The 21918-nt window shown below is 46.5% G+C and overlaps 1 protein-coding gene across 11 annotated transcripts in view; it reads left to right on the plus strand.

Moving 5' to 3' along the window:
* Positions 1 to 21918, plus strand: part of CEP250 (centrosomal protein 250) — a 46128-nt gene that overhangs the window by 9831 nt on the left and 14379 nt on the right. For 7 of the 11 annotated variants that reach the window (XM_072944108.1, XM_072944107.1, XM_072944115.1 and 4 more), the window contains 18 exons: positions 71 to 236; positions 952 to 1058; positions 1307 to 1561; positions 3009 to 3105; positions 4856 to 4957; positions 5637 to 5795; positions 6320 to 6498; positions 6822 to 7004; positions 8410 to 8554; positions 9385 to 9531; positions 10222 to 10452; positions 11252 to 11445; positions 11668 to 11795; positions 11981 to 12150; positions 17702 to 17869; positions 18276 to 18410; positions 19686 to 19829; positions 20465 to 20598. In XM_072944108.1, coding sequence (XP_072800209.1) covers positions 71 to 236; positions 952 to 1058; positions 1307 to 1561; positions 3009 to 3105; positions 4856 to 4957; positions 5637 to 5795; positions 6320 to 6498; positions 6822 to 7004; positions 8410 to 8554; positions 9385 to 9531; positions 10222 to 10452; positions 11252 to 11445; positions 11668 to 11795; positions 11981 to 12150; positions 17702 to 17869; positions 18276 to 18410; positions 19686 to 19829; positions 20465 to 20598 — 2844 coding nt within the window. Of the gene's footprint in view, positions 1 to 65; positions 237 to 846; positions 1059 to 1306; positions 1562 to 3008; positions 3106 to 4855; positions 4958 to 5636; positions 5796 to 6319; positions 6499 to 6821; positions 7005 to 8409; positions 8555 to 9384; positions 9532 to 10218; positions 10453 to 11251; positions 11446 to 11667; positions 11796 to 11980; positions 12151 to 17701; positions 17870 to 18275; positions 18411 to 19685; positions 19830 to 20464; positions 20599 to 21918 lie in introns of those variants that run through there. The other 4 variants (XM_072944111.1, XM_072944112.1, XM_072944116.1 and 1 more) reach the window with 4 other exon arrangements.

Below are 21918 nucleotides of genomic sequence, written 5' to 3' on the forward strand. Positions count from 1 at the left end.
TTACTCCAAGAGGTCCAAGAGTTGGCTCAGACCTTTATTTTGTACTTACTCCTACCCCTCCCCAGTGCAGGTGTGAGAGTCTAGCAGAGGTGAACACCCAGCTTCGGCTGCACATGGAAAAAGCTGACGTGGTGAATAAAGCGCTTCGGGAAGATGTGGAAAAATTGACAGTAGACTGGATCCGGGCCCGGGATGAGCTAATGAGGAAGGAGAGCCAGTGGCAGATGGAGCAGGAGGTAAGAGAAACAAAGGGGTGGGAACTGCCCTGGTCAGTGCTGGAAGGGGTTAACTTCGGGACTTGGATGGAAACTGAGCTGTTGTTAAAGTCTCTGGCCACCCTTAACACTCATGCTGGCAGCTCTGCCCTGCTTGGGCTGTCAGTTTAGTTCTGTCCTTACCTGCCCAGTCGAGGTAGGATGACACTCAAAGCAGCTCTGTTCCTGCCTAAGTGACTAGCTCAGGTTTTAGATGCATCTTAAAGTTTACTGGCTCCCCTCGTCTGGAAGTCTGCATATCTAGGTGCTGAGGAGGTAGCTATGGAAATTGAGTGGGGAAGAAAGTTTCAGATCCCAGTAAAGGAAACTAATGTTTCCTGAGCCTTTGCTCTGGGCCAGGTATTATGCCAGGTGATTTACATATATTCTATCATTTAATCATCATGATAAGTCTGTGGTGATGATGCTAATAGCTCCCACTTGTTGAGCAGCTTATCCTTTTCTAATCTAGCTCAAGGAAGGCCATATACCCTCCCAGGCCCTTTGACTTCTCGGATCCCACTGCTAACTTTATTAAACACTTCAGCATAACCTGAATATAGACACTCATTCATAAGCTATCTCCTGTCAGTCCCTCCTTCCCTCCCCTCAATAGTCAGGAGGAATCCAAGACTCCTGTGTTGACAGAAGATGTCCTCTGCCCTTTGGTATGACACCTGGGTTTCTGAACACACAGTTCTTCAAGGGCTACCTGAAAGGGGAGCACGGTCGCCTCCTCAGTCTATGGCGGGAGGTGGTGACCTTCCGACGCCACTTCCTGGAAATGAAGTCAGCCACCGACAGGTTAGTCTGGGGATAAGAAGGGAGAAGGTTTGCCCTACCAATCCTGGACTTCTGACAGTGGGCTGCTGTCACAGAGGGGCTCAGGTTGTGGAGGAAGGGCAGGGGGTGGAAGAGTTGGTGGGGAGAGTTGGTATTATCGGATTCAGGTGACTTTTCCCAGACCTGCTGCTCAGCCTTTACTGGGCCTGACCTCCACGCTCTCTTCCCTGGTCCCTGCTGGAGTTGGCTCTTTCCTTGCTTGTACTCAGAGACCTGACGGAGCTCAAGGCTGAGCATGTGAGGCTTTCTGGGTCCCTGTTGACCTGTTGTCTGCGCTTGACTGTGGGAGCAGCACAGTCTCGGGAGTCTGATGGATCTGGGAGACTGACTGGGAACGAGCCATCCCAGCTGCTGCTGCTGTTAGCCAAGACCCAGGAGCTGGAGAAGGAAGCCCACGAAAGGAGCCAGGAGTTACTACAGCTGAAGAGTCAGGGGGATCTGGAGAAGGCTGAGCTCCAGGACCGGTGAGATGGGCTGGGTCCTCGGAAGGGTTTGCTAATGGAAAGTTGACTCCCTTAGGGAGTTAGAGAGGCAGCGGAGACATGAAGAGCATTCCTCCCACAGGAGGGAAATGAGATGTGCCAGAGGGAGTCTAGTTTGAAACCCAGTGTCACTGTCCTCTGCCCTCAGGCTGTCATGCAGCTGAGTTTCTCTCCTGTTGACTTAGAGCTAGTGGTGCCTCCCCTGTATCAACCCCGAACTACTTGCCATTCCCAGAACAGCTAAGTTCTTCTGTGCTTCCCTGCCTTTGTAGATGCTGACCTTAGCCTGGAATGCCCCCCTCCCTTCTCTCCCTACCTTATCCTTTAAAGCATAGTTCAAATGTCACCTCTTCTCTGAAGCCTTCTCCGATCTCAATAGCCTGTTAAATTACTAGGCTCCCATAGGGTCTTTTGACCTGCTTGTTACAGTATTGATCTCATTGATTATTTAATTTCCTTTCTTTTTTTGTTAGGCTCTTTTTTTTTTTTGATTATAATAAAAATATATATATACATATATATATTTTTTTTTTAAGTGGTAAGAAGGGCAGGCACATAAGCAAAGAGCTCCATTTGAATCTCAGGGCAAAGTTCAGTTTATACCCCATGGCTAGGGTTGTGTCACCACCTATTGGTGGTGTCCATATATTGCAGTTTGTTTTGTTTGGGCTGTGAAGTCTCTGGGAAGCCAAAGGACAGAGGCCACGTCTTAGTAAGTTTATGGCCTAGTGCTTTGCACTTCACCTACCGTATAGTAGAAAATAAATCAATAAATGTTTGTTGAATGATGCAACAACTAAATGAGCATACAATGAGTTAAGACTCTTAAAGATGGTATAGAATAAAATAATGAAGACTCAGAAAAAAAAATTAAACCCTGGATGAATTCATTCAAGAAATATTTATTTAGCTACACATGTAATACCAGCTACTGAGCTCCAGGATGTAGTCTTAAGTGATAAGGATGTCTGGTGATTTCCCTGAACTTTGAGGTTAACATCAGGGAGGTTGATCATAATCTCCCCCAAATTGCCCCTCCTTTTTCCCTATCAGAGTCAGAACCTTGGGCTGGAGGGACCTTGAAACTATCCCATGTGGCAATTCTGATGGGCTTATTGGCTTCAGAGTGCTTGACTTCAAGATCAAGTGGGGCCTGGAAAGGCCTCAGCCAGGGCTTTCCTTCAGCTTTTGGGCCCCCAGACACGTGTTCCAGCCTTGAGATGTGGTAAATCACTGCATGTGTCTGAGTGGCTTTGGCTTCCCCCCTGAGTTCAAGACTATTATGTCATGTGTTCAGGGAGTGAGGGGCTGGGGGTGCCCAAGGGACTCTGGGGAGTGGGGGTGTCTGTGTTGAGGTGGGGTGTGCTGCATAGTAGCTCTGTCCACATCAGGAGGTACCCAGATGACAGTGCTGTGTTCTTCTCTTCAGGGTGACTGAGCTCTCTGCTCTACTGACCCAGTCTCAGAAGCAAAATGAAGATTATGAAAAGATGGTAAAGGCTCTGAGAGAGACAGTGGAGATCCTGGTACATGACCCTTTGTTCTGGAAGGGAATTGGGGGTGGGCTTGTAGGTTCCTTGCCCTTCATGGACAGACTAGGGCAGGATGCCAGTTGAATGTTCCTTGATGACATCCCCTAAAGCGAAAAAGTAAATTTTGGCTGAATCTGAAAATTAATTAACTTATTTATTTATTCATTCACTAAGCATTAGCTGTCTACTATCCCTACCATATTCCTGGGGGAACTATGGTGGTACACACCTGCAGCGTGTCCTCATCTGAGAGAGTGGGACACACATGAAGAGGCAGACTGGTGAAGCAGGAGGGGGATGTGTGGAGAGATTCAAAACCTAGACCTAGAGGAAGCAACGGAGAAGCAAGGCGATGGTTAACCTGGAGAAGAGGGGCGTGAGGAAGACATGATGGCTGCCTTCCACAACTGAAGGACTGACACTGGGGAAGAGAGTTGGCTTGTTTAATGTTTTCTGGGTGGGCACGTGTACTGCCAACTAGAAGTTACAGGGCAGTAGAGCTAGAGCTGTTCAGTAGTTGAACAGTCCGTCTTGTGAAGGAGTGAGGTTTGTGTCACTGGCTTACCACCTGTCAGAGATATTATCAAAGGGATGCTCAGAGGTTGAATGTTAAAAACCTCTGGCTTGATTCTATGTTTCCTTTCATCTCTGGGAATTTTCAGATCTCTGAGTTTAGGAGAATCCTGCAACTCTGTCTGCATGCAAATCCCTACCCTTCTTATTCAAGTTGGAATCAGCTGGAAGCCAAACTTGCTTATGCCTTTTTGGTTCCTTTTTGTTCAGGAATTTGCAAATTCAAATGTCTGCAGGGCCTGAGTAATGTAAATGAATGAAGTGGGTTCAGTTGTAAGAATCCTGGTTTTCCAGTGCTATCATAATTGAGTTTCCAGTATAACAGGGGACACTTAATCTCAATAGTAAGGAGACAGAAATAGTGGGGACTGCAGGACCTTGAAGAGTATTCGTCCCATCTGGAGGAGGCATCCACTGTTCCACTTCAGTAAATTATTATAGGAATGGGGGCCAGTGTGGCCCATTTGTTAACTTTTTAAGAGAACCAGAAATTCAGATTTGTATTAGTTTTAATGAGTTTCTCAATTCATAAAATTTTTAAATGTTGGTTCAAATTTTGTATAGGCCATACAAAACATAGCTGCAGGTCTGCGTCTTCAGGCCTTCACCAGCACAATAAGATAGGAAGGAGAAGGGGAAGTCTTGAGAGTTAGAATTTATTACTGGCCTTGGGGCTGGAGATTTCTCTGGTTTAGCCTTAGGTCTCAAGCACCAATGTGCTGCTCAGAAACGGCAGTCATCCTTCATCCAGTGATAGCTCACATTTGTTAGTATTTGCTTTGTGCCAGGCACTGTGTTGAGTCATTTACATGCAGTTTTTTCATTTAAGCCTCAAAACAAATCTATGAAGTGGTTGCTGTTAGTCATTCCTCTTCTAAAGAGAAGGAACCTCAAAGACGGAGTTGCCTAAGGTTACCAAGCTAGTGAGTGATAGAGCAAGAACTCGAATCTAGGCAGCCTAATTTAGAGCTCTTAATCCCTCAGTCTGAACCCTCAATCACCACATCACATTGTCCTCAGCGTCCTGGGACAGCGTTAGCATTCACATGCGGTCAGGGGAAAAGCTGGGCTGACAGGATAGACAGAATGAGATTCTGGTTAATTTGGGGCCTAGAGTGATAAATTCTCTCTGAGAGTTTGGCTTACAGTCTCTGTTTTGTTCCCTGTTCAGGAGGCAAATCATGCAGAACTAATGGAACATGAGGCATCTCTTAGTAGACATGCCCAAGAGGAGAAGCTGTCTTTACAGCAGGTGATCAAGGACATAATCCAGGTACTGGTGGGCTTCCGGTTCACGGTAACCTGTCATGCCTCACTCCTCCCCAGACCGCCATGTCCTCTCAGCTGTGCCTAGAGGAGTATTTTGGACTTCAGGTCTTGTGAGGATGAGTTCTTTGAGTATATTTGAAGACTGAAACCCTAAGGGGTAGCTGCAGGGTATAGCTCAGTGGTAGAGTGCAGTGCTTAGCATGCATGAGGACCTGGGTTCCATCCCCAGTGTCTCCATTAATAAAGTAAATAAATGAATAAATAAATAAACCTAATTACCTGCCTCCCCCAAAAAAACACCTTGTCCTAAGGGGTTGCTGAACTTTCCTGTGCTGGCTCTGCCTGCTGGAACAGGCCCTCTTTCTTATTGCCAGTTGCAGTTCTCAGGCCAGGGGCTGGATTCTGATCTTTGTTACCTCAGTAGCCTCTCCTGTCATCTGTTCGGGGACTGCTCAGGGAGTGCTCTAGCTTTGCTGCTTGTCCTAGGTTTGAGTGACCAAAGGTGAAGAGTTAGTTTGAAGAGTTGAAGAAACCAACCCTTTTTGCTCTTAGATACCCTCCTCCCACCCACCGCAGGGAGAGGACCTGAGAAGGAAAACCTCAGGTTTGTCCAGGCTGGAGTGTTAGTCCTCTGAATGGATTCCAGGCCTTGGTCTAGATGACCCTGCTGTGTTGGGTTCCAGGTCATGGTGGAAGAAGGGGACAGTATGGCTCAAGGCTCTGGTCATGAGAGCTCCTTGGAGTTGGACTCTAGTGGCTTCTCCCAGTTTGATTCCCAGCACCCAGACAAGGCTCTGACTCTGGTGCGCTCAGTGCTGACTCAGAGACGCCAGGCTGTGCAGGTGAGAACCCCAGCATTCCTCCTCAGCCACAAGGATGGGTGTCTAAACTGACTTGTGCCCCAGGTACCCTCCTATCCTAGACTTCCCCTTGCTCTATGCTGAGTGGTCATGAGGTGCTCTGTCTGCACCCTGAACTGTCTGCCCAGTTGTGCTCGTGAGGGAGCAGCTGCATTCCGTGCCAGTGGCATGCTTCACTTGGCACACAGTCTTTACCCAGCACTGTGCAAAATGGAGCCCTGGGAGAGTGTAGGTGAGTGTTCCCCAAGTCTAAGGGTCCCAGCCACACTTACCTGCCCGTACCCCCCTCTACATTGGAAGATGATGGAATCTGAGACCCTGGGAGTCACAGAAGCCCAGTCACCACTGATGCTCTGTCTTCTCGACTGGTCAAATCTCTGTTCGTAGCTTACTGTTGTTGCACCAGCCCCCAACCCCCTTGCCCAGCCCTACGTTCAATCTTCTGACACCCCTCCTTTGCCCTGCCTCTTGTTCACCACCTCACTTCTGTCATTCTCCCTCCACAGGCCCTAAGGCAGCAGCTGTCGGGTTGTCAGGAAGCTGTGAGCTCCTTGCGGCAGCAGCATAATCAGTGGGAGGAAGAGGGTGAGGCCCTGAGACAGCGACTGCAGGAGCTCACCGGGGAGCGGGACACTCTGGCAGGGCAGACTGTGGGCCTGCAGGGGGAGGTGGACTCTCTCAGCAGGTGAGCAGGGGCTGTTCATCCCACCCTTCCTCCCAGGCTCAGTCCTCTCCCGGCCCTTTACCCACTCCATCATGTTTTTGGTTGGCTGACCCTGTTTTTCCCGAGACCCAGGGCTGATCAGGGCCACCTTGCTTTGTATTCTGAGGGTTCCCCCTCACTCAGTTTTGGGTCTTTGTGATGATAAAAAACAGTTTCCTGCTCAAAACAGAAGATGAGATATTTAAAAGAAACAGATACCTCTCTCCTTTGACCTTGTGTTGTCTGCTTCCAGGAAGGATTTTAGCTTCCAGGTTTTCTGCTCATCTCTGATCTCCTTCTTCCAGGGAGCGAGAGCTCCTGCAGAAGATGAGGGAGGAGCTGCAGCAGCAGCTGGAGGTGCTGGAGCAGGAGGCGTGGCGACTGCGGAGAACAAACATGAAGCTTCAGTTGCAGGGCGACTCTGCTCAGGGCGAGAAGGAGGAGCAGCAGGAGGAGCTGCACCTGGCTGTCCGAGAACGGGAACGCCTGTACGTGTGACCCATCCCCTTCTCACTGGGGCTTGATCCTCACTTCCCTTCTGCCCCCTCTTCCACCCACTCCCCTCCCTTAGAAAGTGGAGTAAATGAATGCCTGGCATGCAGTGGGTTCAAATTAGTTTACTGCTCCATCCTTCACAGAAAGATGAATACAGAAAGTTCATCCAGGCTTGGCTGAGCACATGGGGGCTGAGACACCGTGGGGGATACAGAAATAAATAAGACACAGGCCATAATCTCAAGCAGTTTGCAGTCTAATGAGGGAGACAGACCAATAAACTGTGGCCGGATGAAGTATGAGCTAAATGGAGCTTCAAGCTAGGTCCCTGGGGAGAATAGAAGTACCAGTTAAGTATTGAAAGCTTCATGGGGGAGAGGGCAGCCGTTGAGCTGGGCCTTGATGTATTTTAATTGGTAGAGAGTGGGATAGGGACTAAAGGAACAGATTAACAAAAAAAAAAAAAAAGGATGCAGGAAGGTTTATAGCATGTTCGGAGTTGGCTGGCTGGTCAAAGGGTAGGGCTTTTCCTGGGAAGCAGTGGGAAATGAGCTGGTCAAGAAAGGGAATTCCAGAGTAAAGGGACACAGCTAATCTGTAAATTCCCCGACACGATGTCATAGAAAAAGCAAGGACTTTAGAGCTCGGCAAAAGCTTGGTTTGAATTATGGCTCTGCCACTTGGACAGATTACTTTATTTGTAAAATGGGAGTTAATAATATTTACTTTGAAGGAGCATTGGGAAGATTAAAGCAGTGTTTTGCAAAATATATGGCATATGGTAGGTCTTCAGTCAGTAGTAACAGGGGCTGTGTCTTCAGCTTTGGTACATCCCCCTCCTCTCCTGTACCCTAGCTCCTTGCACTAGTAGGCACTAGTAATGGAATCTTGAAGGATTGCTGTAAGGATCATGACCTGTGCAAGGAATGACCTCCCTTGTACCAAGGAAAAGAACAGACAATCCATAAAGATGACTTTAAGTTTTTAAATTTTATTTGTTTGAATCAATAATGCAGTTATTAATGTTTATATGATTCTAAAGTCAAAACTATTTTAAAAGGTAAACATAGAACTCTTTCTCTCCTCTGCTTCATCCATCCCATTTCCCTTCTTTCTGTGGGTAACCATTTAAAGTAATTTTCGTTAATTTTTACTGTGCTGTTTTATGCAGTGCATATATTCTTATTTCCCCCAATCTCTAGCATATAAGATAGTGCACTACATATACTGTTCTGCACCTTGCTTTTTCCACGTTTTGTGTCTTAGAGATTGTTCTTTATCAGTTTTTAGGGACCTTCTTCATTCTTTTGTATCGCAAAGACAATTGCATTCCTGTTATATTTTGGGGTGTGGCCCCTCCCTAAGGTTTCCTCTAGTCCCCTGTCTTTTCTGTCTTAGTCAGGAGACGCTGGCAGGTCTGGAAGCCAAACAGTCCGAATCTCTCAGTGAACTGATCAGCCTTCGGGAAGCCCTGGAGTCAAGTCGCCTGGAAGGGGAGTTGCTGAGGCAGGAGCAAACAGAAGTGACAGCTGCGCTGGCCAGGGTGCGTAGGGTCCCCCTAGCTGGCTGGGTAGGGTGGGCGGCTTGAAAAGCTGTGTTTCTAGGACAAGGGGGTGCAGCTTTGCCTCATTCTTCACCCTGCAAGCCGTGTCCCTTCCTCTTTCTTGCTTCAGTGATTAGTTTCTGCTTTTGGGTGCTATCCCTCCCAACAGACTCTCTGTATTAGAATTAGTGTGGTTTTCTAATGTATAAATCTGGTCATGTCCGTCTCTTTCCTAAAACCATTTAGCGGCTTCCCAGCTCCTTGGGGCCACATTCAAAGCCCTCTGCCACCTACCCCCTCCTCTTCACTCCAGATCCATGTCCTAACTCCTCAGATACCTCCCCTCCCACCACACAGCACTAATTGCATTCTCAGTTTTACCTCTTCTTTCATGACTCTAACACTTTGCATGTACTCTCCCATTTGCCTAGACTGCTTCTTCCTCCCCTTTTAACCGCAAACTGTTCCTCATCTCTCAATACCCAATTTAATTGTCAACTCTTCTACCAAGCATTTTTGCTTCTCCCAGACTGAATAAATGCTTTCTTTGAGGTCCCAGAGCACGTGTACTTATGTCGTCTACGGTGTCTTTACAGTTGTAGTTGTTTATACATCCTGGTCTCTGCACCTCTATACTGTGAGTCCTCCTTACTCCTTAATGAATGAATGGATGGATGAGTGAGTGAAGGGAGAAGTTGTTTAGAATGTAAGGGAAGGAATAAAGTGTTAATGGTCCCTGTACAAGGAAAGCAGCAGGTGTTGGGGACGCAAGCTGTTCATTGTTGCAGGAAAACTGGAAAAGGGAACTCTTCAGCTGTCTCTGTTTTTAGGCAGAACAGTCTGTTGCGGAGCTGTCGAGTTCTGAGAACAGCCTGAAGGCTGAGGTGGCTGATCTTCGGGCTGCAGCGGTCAAGCTCAGTGCCTTAAATGAGGCTTTGGCCTTAGATAAGGTTGGGCTGAACCAGCAGCTTCTCCAGGTGAGCAAAGATTTCCCTGATCCACAGGGTAGAGCTTGGGCAAGCCAGTGACAGACAAAGCTGATGCCTGTGACAAGGAAGAGTTCTTAAATGGATCAGCCCAAGACAGATCAGCTCCCAAATGTCCTAGAATGAGCAAAAGGAACATTTATACAGAGGAGAGCAAAGATTATAAGGCCTGGGCTGAGCCATTGAAAACAGACCTCCCCACATCTAAAGCAGAACCACCTTCGGGCATTAGGGTAAAATCTTCAGGGCGCGGAAGAAGGCCCGTGTCCTCTGGAAGGAAGACTAGGTTTTAAATCCTGTTATATGTGTGAGGTAACATCAGTCACCAGAAAAGGATTTGCTGAAGAGCCTAAATCTCAAAGAATCTTCTCTATAGGTTGCAAATGTAACGTCTCTTCACTAACCCCCATTCCCTTGAGCCCCAGAAATGTTCTCTGCTCCCTCATTCTGAATTCTTTGAGAGCAAGATTTTGCCCTTTTTATCTCTATCCCCAGCAACAGCCCATCTAGCACATGGAATAAAGGCTCTATACCAAATGAATGCATAGCCCCCCTCTCTCGTAAGCACTCCTTGTTCATCTTTGGAGAATAGATTCATATCTCACTTGGATTTCTGTCTCAGCACTTCATCTCTAAACCATAACCTTTTGTCTTTGATGCCCTTCCCTTTTGGGCCAGTAGTTAGAACAGGAGAACCAGTCTGTGTGCAGCAGGATGGAGGCAGCAGAGCAGGCGAGAAACACTCTGCAGGTGGGCCTGGCAGAGGCCGAAGGGAGCAGGGAAGCCCTGTGGGAAAAGAACACTCACCTGGAGGCTCAGCTGCAGAAAGCAGAGGAGAGCAGAGCTGAGCTGCAGGCAGAGCTCAGGGGCCTCCAAGAAGAGAAGGAAGAAATTCAAGAGAAACTAAGCGAGGTGAGAAGACAAAACTGATGCCATCGCATTAAGTTATAATATATGCTCACTATGAAAAATGAAGACACAATGGAAATGATTCAGAAAGGGGAAATCTCACTTCCTAGAAATGACCAGTGTTACTAGTTTGGGATATATCTTCCAATTTTTTAAAAGCATCCCTACAGGAACCCACTGATTCCGCACTGCTTCACATTCACCAGGTTGAATTAGATGCCTCTCCTGTGTGCTCTGGTAGTACCTCGTGTTTATTTCAACCGCCACACCTGTATACTACATTATAAGCGTTTGTTTACATGTCTCCACCATTAGACCAAAAGACCCTTGAAGGCAAGGCTATGTCTTACTTGTTTTTATTCCTCCAGCTTTTAGCATAGTGTCTAACACAAAGTCAGGGAGCACAGTAAGTTTTTTTCTGAACCAATGACTCAATTCAAAGGTCATCTTCCTCCTCTATCAAACTTCTCATTGCCCTAATAATTATATATAATCTCCCTTCTCAGAGTCCTTTCCTCAGGGCATTGATCACTTTCTTCCTGGTATTATGTGTGTATCTTACTTCTCCTTAAGACTAAAAGCTCCTTAGAGGTAGATCTCTTGCAGCCTTAGCACAGAGTCTTGCTCAAAGGAGAGCATGTTTCCTGGGCTGGGGGGTCTAGGGGTTGGTCAGGGAAATAGAAGATGGCACTTGGTATGAGTTTGCAATGCTCAAGGTTCACAGAGCTGGGTCCAGGATCTCTGTAGCAGCCCTGGGGGGATCCTGCCTCTGCTCTGTATCTCATCAGTTTCTTCCCCTCAGGCACATCACCAGCAGGAGGCAGCCTCAGCTCAGGTGGAGCAGCTGCATCAGGAGGCAAAGCGACAGGAAGAAGTGCTTGCCAGGGAAGTCCAGGAGAAGGAGGCCCTCGTCCGGGAAAAGGCAGCTCTAGAGGTGCGGCTGCAGGCCATAGAGCGGGACCGGCAGGACCTCTCTGAACAACTGCTGGGGCTCAGGTAGGGCCCAGACCCAGGTCCACCAAAGGCAGAGAGAGCTCTGCAAAGCAAAGGGTAGCCAAGCTAAGTTCCCTGCCCAAAGTACATGTGTTCTAAATGAGTTATGAGTCCATAATTGCCCCCCTAACTTCTCTAGGTGGCCAGTAGTTAGAACCCAACTCCTCTTAAGGAAGGGTAAGGGGCTTGGTGGGTAAGAACTCTCCTGATTCCTGAACCTGACAGCTCAGCCAAGGAGCTACTGGAGAGCAGTCTGTTTGAGGCCCAGCAACAAAATTCTCTGATAGAGGTCACCAAGGGGCAGCTGGAGGTCCAGATTCAAACTGTCACTCAAGCCAAGGAAGTAATCCAAGGTGAGAACCCAACTGGGACGGGCACACTTTATTCCATGGGGATGTTGAAAGCCAGGAAGATAGTGGGAAGCTATTAGAGCCAAGCCCAGGGCCTCTGAGATGGGAGTTACCCATGAGGTCTGGGGAGAGGGGTGAAGTGTGGAGGGCAGAGGCTCAGAGACCAGATCCCGTCCCTGGCATCTTAGGGGAAGTGAGGTGCCTGCAGCTGGAGCTGGACACTGAACGGAGCCGGGCAGAGCAGGAGCGGGATACAGCAGCCAGACAGCTGGCCCGAGCTGAGCAAGAGGGGCAGGCTGCCCTGCAGCAGCAGAAGTCAGCCCATGAGGAGGAGATGAACCGGCTCCAGGAGAAATGGGTAGGTGGTGGATGTAGCTAGGGGATGGGAGAGACAGATCTGGCCTCCTTTCAGTGAGTGTGCCACCTTTTGGCTCTTGGTCCAGATATTGCTGCTTATAGGAATGAATTCTGAACAGGACTAGCCTGGTCAATCACCAAGGTGCAAAATCCAGCTTCTGGCTATTAAATGTGTTAATACATGAAAAACACTAACAACAGTTCCTGGCATGTAGTAAGCTCTATATTTGTGTTAGCTATTATTATTGTATTTGTTTCTGTATGTGCAGAAAATTAAGAGTGGATCCTGGGATTTAGGATTGATAAACTGGCCTCAGTGTGTAAAGGGACCAGAGAAATGCCTTGGATTGATTCCTGCCCAGTTCAGAACTGTGTTTCTTTTGTCTCTTAGTTATATAATTTAGTCCATTTGCTTTTACTGTGATTGTAGGTATATTTGGATTTATTTCCTCCATCTTCTGCTACTTGTCTCGTCTTTTTATACCTTTGGGGAAGGGAGATCACCTTTCTTAATTTCTTTTAAAGGGTTATATTGGATAGTTAACTTGTATTTTCTCACCTCTTTTTTTTTTCTGCTACTTTGGATGATATGCAGTCTATTTTTTTTTTATTCTCTTAGTTCTTTAATATTTTAAAATACATGCTTAATAAAATCTCAGGGTAATGAATTTATTTACCCTTTTCCTGAATGACACAAGGACCACAGAACATTTTACCTCCATTCACTCCTCCAAACCTATCTACTGTTTTAGTCAATGTGCCTGGTTATAACTAATTTGTTAACACCATAAATTATGCATTTTAATTATTTTATACAGTCAATATTTGTTTAAAAACACTGAAAAATTTACAAGTTTTTTTTCTTGCTCATCATTCCTTCTTGTATATCAAGCTTTCTATTTGGATTTATTTCCTTCTTGAAGTAGAATTTCTTTGGTGACAGTCTGTTGGGAGTTAATTATCTGAAAATGTCTATTTTACTTTTATTCTTGAAGGATAGTCTCACTGGGTATAAAATTCAGGTGCAGATTCTAGGGTGACAATTGCTTTCTGTCAGCACACTGATTACTCCATTGTTGGTATTGAGAAGGCTCTGACCTTCTCAGGGTATCCTCCATGTATCTTAACTCCCTCTCACATTTTCTCTGCATACTTTTCTCTTTCTACACTGTGTTCTGGGTGATTTTTTTTTTTGAGATCCCTCTTCTATTCACTAATTTCTCTTTTCAGCTATGTCTAATCTGCTATGTAGTCTATTCACCGAGTTTTAAATTTTATTTATTAAGTATTTTATTTCCAGATGTTCTTTTTGGTCATTTTTTCATCTTGGTCATTTTTTTAGTGTCATTTCCCTGAGTTATATTTTCAGTCCCCTCTTTTATTCTTTAAACACACAAAACATTCTTTTATGCTATCTAATAATTCCAACAACTAAAATCTTCTTGGATCTGACTGTTATATGTGATTTCCTTTGGCTCTTACTCATGGCCTTGGTCCCTATGTGTTTTGTGGCTCTAGACTCTGAGCTCACGTTCTCTGGAAATTTTTCTGTGGGGATCCTTTTAGGCCTGAGGCAAAGGGGCTTTTCCTCAGAGATTTCCTTTTGCTTTTGTCAGGAAGCTGAAGGATTAGCATCCCAGGACCAACTCAAAGTAGAATTTCTGTTTCAAGTTTTCTGGGACCACATTCAGGCCCTGAACCCACATGAAGACCAGCTTATGGTTATGAATTCTCAAGGGAAATATATGAATATAAATATATATATTTATCCTGTGTGAGAGTTAAAACAAATAAATTTCCTTACTATTCCCTTCTGCAGGGTGTTTCTTTTTCCCTCTCCCCCACTTTTTTTTCTCTCCCCCTTTCTTCCCCTTTCCTCCCTCTCTCTTCCCTCTCTTTCTTAAGTTTAGTCCTTTACTGAGGGCACTAGAGCCCAGGGACGGGCGAGTGTTTGTGAAGGGCCACATACGGGGCCTTGCGGACCCCACAGTCTTTGTCACAGTTACTCTTCTCTGCTGCTTCTGTGCAGAAGCGGCCACAGACGATACGGAAGCAAATGGGCATGGCTGTGTTACAGTAAAACCTGAGGTGTGGACACTGAAGCTTGAATTTCACATAATTTTCACATGTCACAAAATCTTATTCTCCTTTTGACTTCTTTTCAACCCCCAAATTGTAAAAGCTACTCTTAGCTTACGGGCTATACGGCAACAGGAGGTGAGCCAGGTTTGGCCCACAAGCCATAGTTCCTTCCTTCCTTCCTTCCTTCCTTCCTTCCTTCCTTCCTTCCTTCCTTCCTTCCTCCCTTCCTTCCTTCCTTCCTTCCTTCCTTCCTTCCTTCCTTCCTCTCTCTTTCTCTCTCTCTCTCTCTCTTTCTCTCTCTCTCTCTTTCTTTCTTTCTCTTTCTTTCTTTCTCTTTCTTTCTCTTTCTTTCTCTTTCTTTCTTCCTTTCTTCCTTTCTTCCTTTCTTCCTTCCTTCCTTCCTTCCTTCCTTCCTTCCTTCCTTCCTTTCTTTCTTTCTTCCTTTCTTTCTTTCTTTCTTTTCTTTCTTTTCTTTCTTTTCTTTCTTTCTTTCTCTCTCTCTCTTTCTTTCTTTCACAATTTGATGTATTTTGATAGATGTGTACACCCAAAGCCATGTTTCTTTATCCCTGCTTTAGCCCTTTGGAGGTTCAGTCTTATGTGGGAATCTCCTGTCGGACTCACCACCTTTTGTCTTCTGTTTCCTCTCCCCACATAGCCATAAAATGAACTTCAAGGTTATTAGGTAAAGCAAATGCCTCCAGTAGAAAGCCAGTTCTGTGCTCATTTATCTCTTTAGATCACAAGTCTTGTTTTGATTGTGACTCCCATGAAATTATTTTTCTGCTGGCTCAGTGATACATTAAAATATACACTTAATATTTTACCAGGTATTTTTTGCTGTTTTGTAGCTGGAGGGTTCAGAGATCTTGTTTGTCATATTTCTGGAAATGGAAGTTGACCTGTCTTGTGTGTATTTGTGATTTGATTATTACAAGGCAGACTTGTTTGGCAAGATGGTAGCCGGAAACTTGCTTCTTTTTAGAATTATGTGCTTGAAATTATAGTAGGTACTTGAAAATATTTATCGAATGACCTGTGTCCAGAGGAGTTCAGTTTTCCAGCAAGAATCAGGCATACCACCCACTGAAAACCCCACAGGTAAAAGAAGCTATACAACTTCTGAATGATGAGTTACCACTGACGTAGCCTTGGTTTCTGTGGGAGAACTGACCATCTCGTGGCCACACCTGAGTCATGAGAGGGCCTCTGCTCTCTCTTCTTTTCTTCTCAATCCCCCTGACTTCTGATTGTCTGACTTTGTGATCTCCCTACTGATTGAAAGGGTTGACCACCCTCATAACACTTGAGAGTCTATTAGTTTTCTTTTTTTTAATATGAATAGAAATCTCCTTTATTCTCTTCCTTTACCCCCTCTATATGAGCAAATGTAGAAGAGAGTCTGTTTGTTTTAACAGTGACTGCCTTCTAGAATCCTAGGAATTAGATAAACTCTTAGGGGTCAGATTCTCCATTCTTCCATCTAGTGCCTGAATCCCCTTTAACAGCAGTGATAGTGGATACTTGCTGAGTTTTTCCCCATGCCAAGTGCTATTCACATTATTTCAGATAGCCTACACCACCACCTAGTTAGGAAACTGAGACTTAGAGAAGTCACTCAGGGTTACCTGGCTAATAAGTGGTAGAGCAGGGATTAACCATTTCTCAACATCTTCCCTTCCAAGGGTTACTTAGCTTCTGTTGTAGTCCATCAAGGCTGCCCACTTATTTTTAGATAAATCTAGTTTTTAGAAAATTATTCCTTGGTTGAGCCAAAATCTATTACCTGAAACAAAGGCTGAAACAAGTCAGCCTTAGATTTGCTTGAAATACCTCACCAACGTGGCTACTTTCCTCTAGTCATGTTACACATCACTCATGAACCAGTGTCCACAGTCTAACCAGCAACCCTTGACTGTTACTTCCTGGACATCACAGAATTAGCTCTTCTGGTAGCCATAACACACTTCTAACTCATATTGAGCTAATAAGTCAGTTTTCTTTCACCACTTACTACTATTGAAATCCATCTTTCCCATATTCTCACAGTTGGATTTTTGAACCAGAGTGTACAATTTGATGTTTCCAACTGTTCTATGACTGTGACATTGTTGATTGCTGTTTTTAAGTACCTTAACAGTCCAGTAGCTGAAATGTGATTGATTCAAGCACTGTTGAGTACTTACTGTGTGCCTGGCACACTGCTGAGTGTTGAGGATACAGCAGAGAGCAAAGGAGACACAGTTCTCCGTGTTGTAAAGTCTGAAGTCCTGGGGGAAGCTTAAAGTCTTGGGGGAAGGTAGGTATTAAACAAAGTTAATACATAAATGAGTAAGTGATTGTGGAAGTTCTATGAAGAAAAAGAACCAGGTGTGAGAAGAAGAGTAACAAGGGGGACCGTTTTGAGTCTAAGGTCTGGGAAGGTGTCTCTGACGATGTGTCATTAAGCCGCGAGAGACGGTGGGTGGGAAGAGCGGTCCAGGGAGAAGGAAAGCATGAGTAAAGACCTTAAGGTCTGGAGATGTGTGGTGTGCTCAAGGACCTGAAGGAGGCCAGTGCAGCCAGAGTGTAGCGAGGGATGGGAAGCTGCACAAGAAGATGCTGGCAGCGGGTGAAACACTAGCGGCATCCCCACTCCGTGAGCACGTAACTACAGACTCGTAAACACGTTAAAGGAAAGGTGATGATGAGATAGCTGTTACATACTGAATGCTTTCTGTGTGCTGAGCACCACTTAAAGGGCTTCACATGCTTTGCTTCACTCCTCCATGCATCCCTAAGAGGACAGTGTTGTTATCCCCATTTTTATAGATGGGGAAACTGAGACATGGAGATGTGATAGAAATTAACTGAGGTCACATGGGTAGTGTTGGATTAAAGGCTATAACCCAGGCAGCCTGGCTCCAGAGCCTGGCGCCACCATCCTGAGATCCTAATATAGGGGCTGGATTAGTCTGGGAGGTCAGGGAAGGCTTTGGTCACTGGTGGACCTCTGGGAGTACCAGGATGCCCCATCCTAATGCTCTTGTCTAGTGCAAGAGACATGCTAGCCAGGCTTGGCCTGGTTTTTCAGGAGGCTGACCCTACCACCCTGTGCAGGGGACAGTGGGCAGTGAAGAGCAAGTCTGCCACCTTGGTTCACTGTTAGAACCACCAACCGTGATGTGGTTGCTTTAAAATAACAGATACTGGTACCCTACATTAGGGACAGTTGCACTTTAGAAAACACTTACACATGTATTGTGTCTTTTTTTTTATAAATCTCATTGGATTCTCATAAAATTTGATGAGGTAGGCAAGGCAGGGATTATCAGCCTCACCTCGCAGATGAGGAAGCAGGCTTAGCAAGACCCCAGGGTCGCACAGCTGGTGGGCAGTAGACTTCTCACAAGATCCCAGTGCTCCTTCTGCCTCCTCTGCCTCCTCTCCTCGCCTGCTTGGCTCTCATAGTGTTTCCTTCACGTAACCAGGACAGAGAGCGCTCCTGGCACCAACAGGAACTGGGTGAGGCCCTGGAGAGCCTGGAGAGGGAGAAAACGGAGCTGGAAACGAGGCTGAGGGAGCAGCGGGCAGAAACAGAGGCCGTGCGGACGCTGAGGGAACAAGAACGGGCCGAGGCCGAGAGTGCCCTGTCCCAGGTGGGAAGCTGGACGGACTGGGCTGCACGTCAAACCCGTGCCCCTGCCACATTTGACCACTTCCTTTCCCACACCCAAGAGTGGTGCTGCAGGAGCTTTTGGAAGACAATGTAGCCACCCACTTTGCTGCCTGTGAGCAGGTGATCAGCACCGTTAGCTTCAGGGCCAGCTGTATGTCGTACTTCCTGAGGGAGGGCTGACGTTTACCACATCCTGTCAGCTTGCAAACCGGTGGCAATCTTCGCACTTCCTGGTTCTCAGTCAGTGGGTCCAGACCTTCCTTTGCCCACAGCCCCCACCCCACTTGCCAGAAAAGCCCTAGAGCAGCGGGTGTGTGCTTGCAGCCTAGGGGGGGAACATGGTGACCCCTGACTCAACAAGCCCTTGCCCTCCTGCCCCTCCGCAGATGCAACTCGAAACAGAGAAGGAGAGGGTGTCCCTCCTGGAGACACTGCTGCAGACCCAGAAGGAGCTGGCAGATGCCAGCCAACAACTGGAGCGGCTGAGGCAGGACATGAAGGTTCAGAAGTTAAAGGAGCAGGTATGGAGGGTGGTCCTGGGCAAGGAGGAAAAGGGAGCATCGATTTACTCAGTCATCACTTATCTGTTCTTTGGCACTTCTTTGCACCAGGCTCTGGGCTAGGTGCTGACACTTGACCAACAGAAAGGTGTGGCACAACAGTGAACGTGACAGTCAGGGTCTGTGCCCTCCCAGAGCTTCTGTTTTAGCGACAGAGCAGACACAAAATAAGTGAGATAATTACAGGTTGTGATAAGTGCTGTGAAAGAAATGAATAGGATGATATAACTGAGAGTGATTCAAAGGAGGCCACTCTGGATAAGGTGATCAGGGAGGGCCTCACTGAGAAAGTGACATTTGAGCTGAGCCATTAAGGTTAAAAAGAGCCAGGCCCATAGAACAATAGAAATGATCCTTGAAAGCATATGCTAAGTGAAAGAAGCCAGTTAAAGAGGCCACACAGTGTATGATCCCACTTATAGGAAATACCCAGAACAGACAAATCTAGAAAGACAGTAGGTGAGGGGTTGGGAGTGAGGGTGGGGTGTAGGGAGGGAACAAGGTTTCTTTCTAGGGTGATGACAGTGTTTTAAAATTGATCGTGGTGACAGTTGCACAACTCTGTGAATAACTAAAAACCATTGAATTGTATGTTTTAAATGGGTAAATTGTAGGGTCTGTGAACTTGAATCTCAATAAAACTGTTAAAAAGAAAAGAAGCCAGACATTTGAAGAACAGCTTAGGCAGAGGAAATAGGACAAGCTCATGTCGTAAGGGCCTGGGATGAGCAGAAAGGGCCTGGGACAGTTTTGAACAGATAGGAGGCAGGAGCCCTTTGTCAGCCATGGTAGGAGCTTGGATTTTGTTCTAAGGGCAGAGGGAAAGTGTGGGGTGGTATTTAAAAAGCAGAGTGGGACATGTTTTCTCATATATATATACATATATTTTTAGTAGTTAGTTTCTGAGTGGAGAATTGTGCATGTGGGCGTGGTGGCGTGAAGTGAAAGTAGGGGCAACCAGCAGGAGGCTGTAGCCGTGCTCTAGGTAAGGGACCCTGACTGAGAAAGCCTGGGTGGGCCAGTGCCCTTGATGAGGGAAGAGAGCGAACAGGAAGTGAGGAGTCCAGGTGGTAGGGCATCATGAAAACAACATGAATAGCTAGGCCCTGCCTCAGCTTTTGCCAACCCAACTGAAAAACTAGTATTTATGCAACATGAGTTTCTGCAACGTGGATTTCAAGACCAAAGCCCCAGTGGAAGTTTTCCTCTACTACCTGCTGTCTTCTCCCTCCGCAGGAGACCACTGGGATGCTGCAGACCCAGCTCCGGGAGGCTCAGCAGGAGCTGGAGAAGGCAGCTCAGCAGCACCGGGACCGCCTCGCTGCCCTCCAGGACGAGGGCCACATCTTGCTGCAGGATAAGATAGACCTGCTGAAGCAGGTCTCTCCTCCCCTCTCCTGACCCACAGCCCTGCCCTCGCACAGCCAGGCTTTCCCACTCCCTCCTACAGGATGAGGGGAGCCTTGAGCTTGGGGGAAGGAGGCCCCAGTACTTAGTGGAAGAGTGAGGCGTGCTCTGAGCACATGCTTCCCAGAGCCCTGGAATAGTTAGTAACCTCTATCAGTAGTGACCACAGACCTCAGATTTTCCTGGGCAGCCGAGTGTCAGTTGTTCTTCCTCCCCGTAGAGCCAATATTTTTATATGACAGATTTCTTATTCTAATTGCTTTTCCTCCTCAGAATCCTGTATAAGATGGTGTGCAAATTGCTTATTTCAAAAAATATATACCCTTGTCTGTCGCTTGGCCTTTGGACAGAGCTGTATTCAGCCAAGATTTTTATTTGTACCTGCCTTTATACAGCATATGTGAGGTTGGGGAGACAGGTGTCTAGGCTGAATGGTATTGAGGGAGGGTGGTGGTTAAGAACAGCATGTAAGGGTTGGCAGAACCTCTAGAGCTTTGGAAATGGGCTGGTGACCATTATGGTAAACCTAGAAGGATCCTAAAGCCCTAGGTGGGAAGCATCCTCGCACCAGCCTCCTGCCCTTGGTCCTCATGCCCTTGACTTTCCAGGTGGAAGACTTGAAGTCTCAGCTGGTTTCCAAGGATGACTCCCAGAGGCTGGTGGACCAGGAGGTTCAAAAGAAGCTGAGAGAGGCCCAGGAGTGTAGCCGAATTCAGAAGGAGCTGGAGAGAGAGAAAGCCAGGTAAGCTAGACAGGCTATGAAGTTGGTTTTTGCCTTTCTGTATCCAGGGGTCATGGTGAGGTTGACAATTCTTTGCTCAGATCACCTAGCCTCTCATGTCTCCAGCTCTGGGCTGTACAAGCAGCTGTGTGGAGAGGGCGTGGTCCCTGTCTTTAAAGCTCACACTTCATTCATTTAGTAAATATTTAGAGAATACACATCATATACCAGACACTATGCCAGGGGTTGGGGATATAGCGATAAACAAGACAGTACGTTCTCTGCCTCAATAGAAGTTATAGTTTTGTGGGGAAGACGTTAATTAAATAATCACCAAAGTAAATTATTGGAGACTATGTTACCTGGTATAGAAGAAAGAAACAAGATAGGGGGTGGAAATCTATTTTAGGTAGGATGTTAGGGAAGGTATTTCTCAGGAGGTTGCTTTTAGACTGACCACTGAAAGATGAAATGGAGCCAGCCATGCAAAGGGGTGGGGGAGTTCAAGCAGTGGGAATAGGAATTGTGTGGAAAGGCTCAGAGGTGAATCAAAGCTGGGGGTGTTTGGTGAAACTGAACATGCTATGTGACTGGAGCCAGACGAGCCTGTATCATTCAGGACTTTCAGGCCACAGCCAGGAGCTTGTCTATTTTAGGTTTAGTCGGAAACCATTGGAGGGTTTTCAGTAGGGAAATCGACACAAGCCAATTTATGGAGAATTAGAAGAGATCGTCATGACATGAAAACTCAGGCATGAGATGAGACCACTCAAAATGCAGGGCAGCGTCTCTTCTTGGTGCTTTCAGAGTCTGAGGAGGAGAAATCCTTGTGTTGATGAAACTAGACGCAGGAAGACAAGGTAGGAGGTAGACAGTTGTCTAGATAAGAGATACTAAAACTGGACAGAAGTCGGGTAGTGGGGAAGGCAGGGAGGGAAGGGGTTTAAGGGTCATCAGGGGAGCTGGAATCTGTTATATGTAGTCTTAGAGTAAATATAAGTGGGATGGAGGGAGACCACTGTGACAAGGTCAAGGCTTCTAAACTGAGGCCCTGGGTGGATGGAGGTGCCATTCACTGAGTTAGGAAACATAGTAGGGATGACTGTGGAGAGGGAGGTACAGAGGGAATGGGCAGAATTGGACATGTTGAATTCGAGGTATTATATAGATATTTCCAGAATTTGCCAGAGAAGAATATACTGAAGTTGAAATGAGATATCATCTGTGTGAAGGATCTGGGAGCACTTAGTAGGTGCTCAATAAATGGAGGCTTTTATTGTTACACTGTAATCATTATTGTTACTCTTTCTATTTTAATTATTAATGCTGTGTCAGAGCAGT

The sequence above is a fragment of the Vicugna pacos genome, chromosome 19, assembly GCF_048564905.1.
Source record: "Vicugna pacos chromosome 19, VicPac4, whole genome shotgun sequence".
Classification (NCBI taxonomy): Eukaryota; Metazoa; Chordata; class Mammalia; order Artiodactyla; family Camelidae; genus Vicugna; species Vicugna pacos.